The sequence below is a fragment of the Nicotiana tabacum genome, chromosome 13, assembly GCF_000715075.1.
Source record: "Nicotiana tabacum cultivar K326 chromosome 13, ASM71507v2, whole genome shotgun sequence".
Lineage (NCBI taxonomy): Eukaryota > Viridiplantae > Streptophyta > Magnoliopsida > Solanales > Solanaceae > Nicotiana > Nicotiana tabacum.
The window spans coordinates 134,185,913-134,197,780 of record NC_134092.1 but is presented as its reverse complement, the minus strand read 5'-3'; the positions used below and the strand labels follow the sequence as shown (position 1 = coordinate 134,197,780).

Genomic DNA, 11,868 nt, shown 5'->3' with positions numbered 1-11,868 from the left:
CGCGGCGCGAATTCAAATATATTTTGCGAGTATCAGACATCGGATAGGAAACCAAAAATAAAAAGTTTTAAATTCGTGTTATGGGCAAGGGTCGGGGCTAGGTGTACGGAAGAGGTTCGGCCGGATCGTGTGTATGTTAAGTTAAATTTTTCTTTTATATATAAATTAGATATTGAATTTCCTTAACTTATTCATATATTTACTTTCCTACTTTTATCAATGGTTACGGGAATTGCGACTCTCAAAAGTCGCCACAAATAACATTTAGTAACGGTAGTACTTGGAGCGACCTTAAAATCGCTACTAACTGTTTTTAGTGGGGACTGTTGGAGCTTTTGTGGCAATATATATCGCCACAAAAAGGCCGAGTACTTATATATAAAAGATTTGAATATATTCAGCATTGTCAAATTAAAATAATGCAATTGAAATATATGTTGTCTCGTTTAAAAGTTGAACAAGATAAAATGTCCACATATACTTTGAAGACGATTTATGAGATTCTTCAAAAAAGAAAAAGAAAAACCCATAACTAATATTGCCAAAAAATAAGCAATACGAAATGAAACATTAAATTTGAGCTATTTCATTCTTTAAATAATGGGTATTAGATGCTTATAACACTTAATTGTTACGCAAACTTAAAAAAGAAATGAGTTTTCTAACATTGTCCTTACAATTTTCAAAAACAACCGCTATATCCTCATCGGCGAAATCTTCGTCCGTGGTGGAAATAAGCAATCGATAAGTAATGCCAGTAGCAACTACTTGAAATTTTCCCTTCAACACTTTCTTAAGCTTCAAGTCAGAACCTTCTGTTTTATCGTTGTACGCTTTTATTGCAAAATTTGCAATGTCTATCACTTTAGGATCCTTTAGATCTTTTATGGGTTGCCAATCATCAACTGACGGGGACAGAGCTAGAGTATTCGGTACGCGAGCCGAAACATAGGAGAAGGTGGAAGCAACTACTACAATTGAGAGAGTCACAAAAAGAAAAGAATTGAATTTGAAAGCCATTTTTCTTTTAAGAAGAATTTGCTAATGGAGTGCTTAACACTAATGGTGATCGATAGACTTATATATAGGAGAATTTGTATACTTTAGAGGTAATTAGATTATGTTTTCTAGATGATTCGAAATAAATTAGCTACCTAATTAGTCTAGGAAAAAATGATTTGTTTTAAGTAGTGATTTAAAATAATTATAATTTTACTACTTAAGGAAGATTTGCTGCAATCCTAATAAATATTTTTCTATTTCATTTGAATTGACATTATTGCATGAATCCGAATTAACAATATTGCCATATTTTTTAATTATAAAAATCCACCAAGGTTTATTTTTTCTTTTCAAAATATGGAAAAATAAGAAATGAACAAATGAAGTAGAGAATTTAATCTAACCTCACTAGGGTAGTAGGTCGTAGATGGAGAAAAATAATACTTAATCATCTCTTACCTTGGCTTTACGTTTATTTGCACTCAATATTTACATCTAAGTTCTAACTATAATAATGCTTATGCGTATATTTATACACACTCTCTAAGTAAAAAGTAAAAACATATATTTAAAAAATCAAAGATATAATCACGGTGTAGGGAATATAGCGTGGTCATGGGGATGACAATGGGGCGGTACGGGTTTAAACACATGCGGGACGGGGCAAGGTAGGTCGAAATAAAAAAATTAAAAACTATGTGGGTTTAGAAACTTCATTAAATAAGAAACTCAATTTTTCGCCTTAACAAGATGAAATTAATTTTACGTAATATATTAAAGTAAAATAAAGTTTCATATTATTTGAACCAAATGCTTGCACGTCATATTATTTTGATAGTGCAATATCTAACACATAATTCTCAATTACATAAAATTTTATTTTATTGATCATAGTGTTACCTCTTATTTTGCTCAAATTCACGCGATTAACAGAAAGAAATATATCTACTAATTGATCTTAACACGTTTTTTATATTTTCAATGTTAGCTTGAATATGATAAAAATAACATATATTCTATTATCAAATATAAAAAGTTAAAAAATAAAGAGTTATTATCATATCAAAATGTTTTGTTAAGTAACTTTTATTAGATATGTGCAAGATTTAATTCTCGTAAGTATCTTATCTTCTTTCTTTTCTTAGTTGAAGCCTCCCGTAATCTATAAAATTAATAAAAAGTATGAGTAGATATCATAAATATATAAAAAACTAGTAAATTTGTCCGCGCTTCGTGCGGCCATATAAAGCTTAGATGATAGACGTATTTCTAATATCATATATAAAAATTATTCCTTTCTATGCTAAGATTCTTTTCAATTTTCATATTCGGATAGATTAAAGTTCATGTTTTTATTCATTTTATTATTATAACTTATTTTTCTAATTTTTTTTATCACTTAAGAGTGTTTAGACTTCTAGAGATTTTTGATTTTTTGTATAGCATCTAATCTTTTCTATTTATGTAAAAGTAATAACAACGGTAACAACGAATGAAACGAAAAGGAGATAAAATAGAATCCAACTATTCCAATCCATGGAATCACTTGTATAGTTATATATATGGTCTTGCGCAATTTTTTTCCTTTGATTTTTCCTTTTCTTTACCTATTTCATATTTTTTCCTTTTTTCTTATTCCTTGTGTACTATCTACCCATGCATATTTTAAAAAAAATAAAAAATTACAAATTTTCTTACTTCTTCTTCCCGATAATAAAGAAAGGTAACTTAAAAGTAGGAATGGCAGGCGGGGCGGGTTCTGTCTGAACCCACGAAATTTAAACTCGTCCCGCCCCGCCCTGCATAGGATTTAAACCCGCATACACCCGCCCCGCACTCCACTTGCGTTCACCCGCCCCGCCCCGCACCCGCATTTTGTTTTCCTAATAAAATTTCTTTCTTTTTAGAAAGCTAGACTTAAATTTGATTTTTTACTACAGCCTTTTAAAATTAAATCCCCACCAGCGCCCCGCCCCGCATATTTTTTAATTTAAAAATTAAACCCGCCCCGACTCGCAACCGCAAAATCTCAAACCCGCACTGCTCCGCTAACGTTTAAACCCGCCCCGCCCCGCACCCGTACCGCCCCATTGCCATCCCTACTTAAAAGACTCAAGACATAATTATAAAAGGAGGTAACCAGAGATTCAAAGCATAGTAGAGGTATGTACCCAAAGATAGTCAAAGCATTATTAGGATGATTTTTTCAAATCAATTTAAAATGAAAAGAGAGAAAATGGCAAAAATAAGAAGGTAAATGAGGCATCTTAGTCTTAAAAGTGTCTCACCTCACATCACTCTAGATCATAATAATATATGAATATCCCAAATTCTCAACAGGGATATAATCTTTTTCATAAGCAAATAATCTAAAGTCATCAGAAAAAATAAGAAAATAAAAAAAGAACTAAATCCCATTGGGACTTTAACTTTAAACTAAAGATACTCCAGCGTGAGATTGAGCAAAAAAACCTCAATGAAATATCTTAAGCGATTTTTAATAGGAAATTCTATAACATTGTGATAGAACATAAAGGGTCGAATTTGATGGTGTTTTTTTTTTTTTGAATTCTAATTTCCAAAAGAACTTCCTAAATAAATACATAACATTCAAATATATTATACATCAGTTATTATAATATTATTGTAACAGATATAAATTTCTTAAAGAATATCATGAGAAAAAAATAATAATTAGTCACATCTTGGATCACTTCATTAGAAATGGACACCAAAAAATGTAACAAAAACACCTTACGTATCCGAAATTTACATATCGGCAACACATATAAGATAGTTACAAACAAACAAACAAACACCAAAAAAGGAGGGCAAAAAAGAGAAAAAAATCAGCAATTCAATATTCAAACAAATCAGAGTTTCTGAGATCATAACCGAAACTCTGATGGTAAGCAACCTCCACTTCCAACCAAGAGGTTGTGAGTTCGAGTCTCCCCAAGAGCAAGGTGGGAAGTTCTTGGAGGGAAGGATGCCGGGGTCTATTTGGAAACAGCCTCTCTACCCCAGGGTAGGGGTAAGGTCTGCGTACACACTACCCTCCCCAGACCCCACTAAGTGGGATTATACTGGGTTATTGTTGTTGTTGTTGTTGTTGTTGTTGAGATCATAACCGAGTTAAGTTGGTAAGAAAAAATCAACTCAATTCTAAATAAATAAACTGGAAAAGAAAAGAATTATGAAGGACAAACTGAAAAAATGAATTAGGAGAGAAAATTAAAGAAACTTATTACCGTGCATGAATAAAGAATGGTATGGGAAAGGAGAGGCTTTTGCTTTAATAAAAAAAGAAAAGAAAAAACGTGAGTTATTTTAGACGTGGGAGGGGAAGAGGCCTTTTGCTTTTACTAATACAGTTAAGACAAATTAATCACATTAATTATAGCTAGGTCAAGGAGATAAGAGTAACTAAAATATTTAGAAACTTTTGAATTTTTTAAAATAAGATAAAGGGAAACATAAGGGGGAAAAACCAAAAAAAAGGAGAAAAAAGATAAATTGTTATAAATAGAATTATATTTAAGGTGAATGTCTATATTCTAGAGAAATTCTAGGGTTTGTTATTTGGTGGCTAAGTCACTTTTCCCCTATAAATAGAGGGGTTCTATTCTATTGTAATTGATCCCATATCAATAAGAATTCTCTTCTCTCTACTTTTCTCTGCAATACTCTTCTTCTTCTTTTATTGTTTCATAACACGTTATCATTACGCGGGTTAAGAGAAAACCCGCCCCGCACCCGTACTGCTTGCCATCTCTAAGCATGGAAATAAATTGTAGTTTAGGGCCCTGCTCCACATTCTTAAAGTAAAAACTAAATATTCATTACTCAGAGAATCTAAAATGTGATCACGGTAATACAAAATATAGCAATACTTGGAAATAGATTAGTATTTTAATTGTTTTTCAACATCCATCCACCTTTAAATTTGGGGATGATCAAAAGTGAAATTTTAAGAAAGAAATATTTTTTAAAAGATATCAGCACACCACGTAAGAGTTTAAGTAGTAATAAAAGAGTTAAGTCTTATCTAAAGAGTCATTCATTGTCTCAACATTTGATTGTTTTGCTATAAATATGAGTTATTATTTTGCTTCCTGCCTATTTTTCGGATCCAACGACACCGGCAAGAATGATATAAAAAAAAATAGAAGAAATGATTAATTTTTTTCGTGTAGTTAATAGCCAATGATTATCTATATTTACTAAAAAAGTGTAAATTTTAAAATTATTTACATACAATCCAAATAACTTAAATATTAACATGGTTAGTGTACGCGCGGATGCGCAGGTACTAATACTAGTTCTTAAAGTAAAAACTAAATATTCATTACTCAGAGAATCTAAAATGTGATCACTGTAATACAAAATATAGCAATACTTGGAAATAGATCAGTATTTTAATTGTTTTTCAACATCCATTCACCTTTAAATTTGGGGATGATCAAAAAGCGTGATGGTTGGAATCTCTTCATCCTTAATATGTGCAATTATTTTTTTCATCCTATACCATATATGAAACTTTATTACCAAATATGTGCATGATATCTAAATAACCCGCCTAATCCACATTTTTCCGATAATTTTTGTACCATTCGTTTATTAGGAATTAATAGGGCAGAATCTTCCCTTAATAACGCGCGAAAAATCAGGAAAGAATCTTGAGATTGATTGATTCTACATTAAATTCAAGTTTTGAAACGGAAATGAGATCAAATCATATCACGGAAATCCTTTATCTTCAATTTATAATCAAATTCTGTTCTTCGATATCCTCACAATTGCTACAAATCAAAATCTCAGTTCGTCATTAAATCAAAATCGCTACAAATCCACCATTGACAGCCATTAAAAAGCTTGAAAGCTTTGAATTTGGGTTTTCAAAAATCATTATTTGTTTGGATTGGGTGTTGTTGAAAATAATTGGGAATATAGTTTGGAGTTTATATCTCAATTTTGAGGGGTTTTGGTGAAGATTAGAATTGGTTTTGATTTTCAGATTGAAACTCGAAGAAGAAGAAGAAGACATATTGCAGAAATTGTAGATAAATTGTAGATTATTTGTATTCTGATTGTAAATGCTTTATTTTCTGTTTTCATAAATAAAAAAACGACTAAAACTTTTACAAATCTTCTGAAAAACGCAATTATGTCAAAAATCCCAATTATGCTACAATTGAATGGGAATTGGAATATTAAAATTCAATGTACCCAGTTTGTAGATATTTTGTAGATTTTCAACATAGATTGTAGTATAAATGTAGTAATTATTTAGATACCCTTACAAATAATACTGCTTTATACATACTTAAACTGATTTGTAGAATTTTTGTAGATGAAGAGAAAAATTTTGTAGTCAACATTTTTTCAACATAGATTGTAGTTTAATTGTAGTATAAATGTAGTAATTTTGTAGATAATTATGAAAACAATATTGCTTTATACATCCTAAAACTGATGTGTAGTTTATTTATAGATAAATGTAGAAATTTATAGATATTATCGTAAAATCAGACTTCCATAGAATTTGAAATATATGTGGCATAGGAATGTAAAAATCTCTTTTATTTATTTCAAATTTTGATCAATTCAACTGTAACTACTTCATATTTTTGTTGTATCAAATGTGTGTATAAAGTGTGCGAAATCAAGAAACTCAGATTAGAAATAGAAAACATAAAACAGAAGTAAAAATAAGAAATGGAGAATGGAGAAGTAGAGAACAGAGGAGTTTCCTCGTCGGAAACCGTCAACGGCGGCGAAGATGTATTTAGTTCAAATTCTGATCAATCCAACTGTAACTACAATTTATTTACAATTTTTGCAATATGTCTTCTTCTTCGAGTTTCAATATGAAATTCAGCCAAAACCAACTCTAAATCTTCACCAAAACCCCTCAAAATTGAGATATAAACTCCAAAACATATTCCTAATTATTTACAACAACACCCAATCAAAACAAATAATGATTTTTGAAAACCCAAATTTAAATTTAAAGCTTCAAAGCTTTTTAATGGCTGTCAATTGTGGAATTGTTGCTCTCTTATCTCTTTGAAGGTTTGTTCTTCTTCATTGAGAAAATTTGAAGCTGAAGGTAAATGTGTGTATGAACTTTGAAGATTTGACTTCAATTTTGATGAACTTTGTTGTTCTCCATTGATGAACTTCCACTGGAGTAAAATGGGGAACCAACTTTGTTGAAGGGTTTCTTCAATTTTCTGTGAATTTAGAGGGAGAATTTGGTTTCAGAAGATGGAAAATAGTAAAAAGAACGTGGGTATGAGTAAAACGTGGGTGAGACTGAGGGGTTATGAGAGAGAAACGTGCAGATTCCTTTAATTAAGGAGGAAAAAATGTATAATTAATTATACCCTTAATTAATTATGGTATAGAATTGATAATTTGCTATACTAAGTGTAATTAAGTCAAACCTTAAATATTGAGGGTAATAAGGTTTCCTATGTGGAATAGGAATGTAAATATTCCAATTAGTTATCACAAGTTTGAGATCTAATACTGAAGAATTTTTTGTTAGAGAAGTCGTTACTTCCTTTTATAGGTCGAAACGTATGTTGTCTCGTTAAAAAAGATAAAACGTCATATATATTAAGATAAATTATGAAATTCATCCAAACAGGAAATAAAAAAACAATAATTAATATAGCCAACATAATAAGTAAGCAGTACGCTAAATTTGAGATTTTAATTCATACATATGCTTTTATTAAATAATACGATGTAAATGCTTATACATTTAATTTAAGCAAACTTTCCGAAGGAAATGAGTGTTTTAACATTGTCACCGGAATGATCGTTGACAACAGCCAAATAGCTAGTACTTGTGACTGTGACATTTTGTCTTGCAGATATAACCAGTTTATAGGTAATTCCATTAGCCACTTGAAATTGCCCCCCTAACACACTCTCAAATGTCAAAGGAAAACTATTTGATATTTTGTTGTATGTATCTACTGCAAATTCACCAATTTTCACCACTTTAGGGTCATTTGCATCTGTTATTGGCTGCCAATTACCAAGTAACGAGGACGGAGCAGGAGTATTCGATACGCGTTCGGACGAATCCAGTAACTTTCGACCGTCATTCACGGCAGAAACATGGCAAAAGATGGAAGCAATGACTACTATTGAAAGAGTCATAAGAAGGAAAGAATTGATTTTGAAAGCCATTTTTCTTTTGAGAAGAATTTGTTATTGTTGTACTTTACATTAACTGGTATGGGATTTATTTATAGGAGAATTTAAAAGATAGTCTGGTCAAAAACATAAGTTTAGGTAATTAGATGATAAGTTGATTACTTTAGAGGTAGTTATATGATTTACAATAAATTATCTACCTAAGTAATCGAGGACAAAAAAGGAATTATTTTTAAATAATACATGCATGTAATTTGGATATAATTACAATTTTACTCATTAAGGAAAATCTGCTATGCTTCTAATAATTATTTTTCTATTTCATTTGATTTGACTTTATTGCATGAATCCAAATCAATATTATTATATTTTCTTATATATGAAAAACCAGTGGTTAGATTTTTTTAGAAGTCAAAAAATAAGAAGCAAAAAAAAAGTGAGGCAGAGAATTAAATCTAACCTGACTAGGATTAGATGGAGAAAATAATTAATCCTCTTGTCTTAAGTTTATTTCTACCCATATCAACATCTAAAAACTCGAAAGCCTAATAAATAGATAAAAATAATACTATTGTGATGAGTTTCTTTTAAGCCGTATATTAAAGGGCAAATATCACTTTTAACTTGCGACCGAAACAATTTACATCTGTTAGCCGTACAAGTGTATAAAATTTATATAATTTTTGTATATAATATATGTGTGTGTATTTCCGAATATTATTTTGGAGACTATACAATATTATTTTCCATATTAAAAAGACACTGGAACAAGATACAATGTCTTCGGATTCATTTTATTACAAATTTCTCAATCCCTTTTAGGTTGCATCTTCGGAAAAATTTTATAGAAAAATTAACCCAAATAGCCGTCTATCATATATCCTCATAAAAACTGCGCACCACATTATTCAAGTTATATATGAATGGCCAGTGATCTCTTTTGTCATTTGTTGAACTAATTCACGTCCTTCATCATCATAGTTGTACCCCTTATCATATATTTGTTCTTGAAGTATATAACAACGTCGTATGCAGTAGGAGAACGATCGGTGCACACATACAAACTTTTTTATTATTATAACAACTTAGAGGACTCGGATAGATTAAATTTTTCTCTCTCTAACGTTTTCTCTCGGCGCACGTTAACGTGGCCTAACTAACGTGCGCTTTGAAAGTCATGGGAGGGAGAGGCAGACCTAAGAAGAACCTTATGAAGGTTCCGACTACAGATCAAATATCAACGGGAGCAAGAAATGCTGTTTTAGAACTGTTTGTATCACCAAAAGGAGTGAGAATTGAAGAACCAAATGAAGCAGTCACTCCGAGGAGCATGCAAAGTAAACAGAGCAAGGAGGAAGCAGATCTAGCTCGCGGAAATGGTAAAATAAAAGCTGTAGATATTACACCTGTAGTTGCACAAGCTAGGAGGTGGATCTGGAAGCGGGACAACTCAAATACAAGCGAAGACTCCGAGCAACAATGGAACAGTACCATGCAGCTCATGTACTATTGAGAACAGTAAAATTGATGAATTAGGAAAAGATAGTAAGACACAGACATGGGCAAATGTGGTAGGGGTAACAAATTAGCGATGAAAGGTATGAATCTACAATTTATTGAACCGGTAACTCAAAATGGAGAGAAGATTGTGAAATTAGACCTCGAGGATATAGAACAGGAAAATGATAAGTGGAGCTCTGCGATTGTGCTTTATGTGATCGGAGATTCACCTACTGTTGGAGCAATGGAAAGATTTCTGAGCTCAGTGGGTAAATTTTCAGTGAAGCCACAGATCTACTATCATAATGATGATTATTTTGTGATAAGGTTTAGTAATTTGGAAGAAAGAGATCAAGTACCATATTCTGACCCTCATACGGTGAACAATCATCCTATGATTATGAAAGCATGGTCAGCAGATTTCAATTTGCATGATGAAGTGTGGAAAATCATTCCCTTGTGGGTTAGATTTCCTAATTTGCCACTCAATTGTTGGAGTATGAAGGCCCTAAGTAAGTTAGGTAGTGCTTTGAGAAACCCTGTCTATGCTGATGAGTGCACTACTGGATCAATTAGAATCTCTTATGCAAGAATGGTAATTGAAATGGATGTCAATAAACTGTTGCCTAGAACTGTGAAGCTGCAAGATCTTAATGGCAAAACAATACAGCAGGAAATTACATATGATTGGGAGCCATCGTTCTGTGCTAAATGTTTGAAAATAGGCCATGATTGTAATAAAGTCAAAGTCCCACAACCATAGAGAATGATATATCAGAGGAAGGTGAATAAAGGCAAACAAGTTTGGCTCAAAACTGATAGAGATGGCTCAAATGATAAAAAGCAGGAAGTTGAACAAAGTAAGAAGAATGAAGTAGTCCAAACATCAGAACAAGGGGCAAAGACAAAGGACAATGAGAAACAAGGAAAGGAAGATGGGTGGATAACAGTAATTGGTAAGTCAGCAGCAAGGGCAACCAAAGCTAAACAAAATGAGGAGCAGAACCTGGTTGGGAACAATGGATTCCAATCTTTGAGAAATGATCAAGCAAATAGTGATCCAGGCACAAGCTATATGCAGATGAGGAGTGGAGGGGTGCAGGAGCTGTATCAAGGTACTCATTTCATACCAGTATGAGTGTGATCACATGGAATATTAGGGGTTGAATAAAACTTATAAGCAAAAGGAGATAAAGGAGTTTATAAAAGTAAATACAAAAAACATTTATAGCTCTAGTTGAGCACAGAATAAAGGAACATAAAACTAGAGATGTAATGAAGAAGATTGCACCTGGATGGAAATGGATAACTAACTTTAGTACAATGAACAAAAGTAAAATTTGGGTGATTTGGAATCGTAGAATCTATGTGTTTGACCCAACTGAAATTGATCAGCAGCTAATACATGGTCAGCTCAGAACAGTCTCAAAGTTGTTTAAAATTGGATTTACAGCAATTTATGGACTACATACCATCAAAGATAGGCAGACTTTGTGGATAAAGTTGAGACAGACTCACAGTACACAACAGGGACCTTGGTTAGCAATTGGGAAATTACAATGCCGTGTTAAATGACCAAGATAGACAACATGGTTCAGTGATACAAGCTTTGGAGACAAAAGACTTCAAGGAGTTCATGAAGGATACTGGGATGAATGAGTTACAAACTGTGGGATGGGATTATACCTGGACCAATAATCATACTTATAGTAGAATAGACAGGGGACTGGTTAATGCTAACTGGATGCTGACAATGCGAAACTTGAAAATATAGGTGCTAGAACTATCAGTGTCTGATCATTCTCCACTTAAACTAATGATTACATAGATACAGAGGAAGAAGAATAGGCCATTAAATTGTATAGCAGATCATCCTCAATTTATACAGCATGTTGAACAAGTATGGAGTGTATATGGAACAAAGGGAATGATGCAAGAAGTATGGAATAAGCTCAAAAGAGTCAAGGAGGTTATAAAAGGGATAAACATACAACATTATCAAGGGGTGTAAAATAGAATTAAAGAAGCAAAGAAGGAGTTGCAAATTGTTCAAGAGAAGATGAGTGATAGAATGCAACAACCAGACTTAATTGAGAAGGAGAAAACTTTAAAATGTGAATTAGAAAAATGGACACTGATTGAAGAGAGTATCTACAAGCAAAGATCCAGAGTCCAATGGCTGAAACTGAGAGA

General features: G+C 32.2%; 3 protein-coding genes across 3 annotated transcripts; 1 reads left to right on the top strand and 2 right to left on the bottom strand.

Moving 5' to 3' along the window:
* Positions 1-624: 624 nt before the first annotated feature.
* Positions 625-1,020, bottom strand: LOC107807508 (cysteine proteinase inhibitor 5). Its single transcript, XM_016631916.2, has one exon. The coding sequence runs from the start codon at positions 1,018-1,020 to the stop codon at positions 625-627; it is 396 nt and encodes a 131-aa protein (XP_016487402.1).
* Positions 1,021-7,779: 6,759 nt separating this feature from the next.
* Positions 7,780-8,208, bottom strand: LOC107807509 (cysteine proteinase inhibitor 5-like). The gene has a single exon (XM_016631917.2). It carries the CDS (start codon positions 8,206-8,208, stop codon positions 7,780-7,782), a length of 429 nt encoding a protein of 142 aa, XP_016487403.2.
* A 1,525-nt stretch (positions 8,209-9,733) lies between these two features.
* Positions 9,734-10,438, top strand: LOC142168375 (uncharacterized). Its single transcript, XM_075229056.1, has one exon. It carries the CDS (start codon positions 9,734-9,736, stop codon positions 10,436-10,438), a length of 705 nt encoding a protein of 234 aa, XP_075085157.1.
* Positions 10,439-11,868: the final 1,430 nt, after the last annotated feature.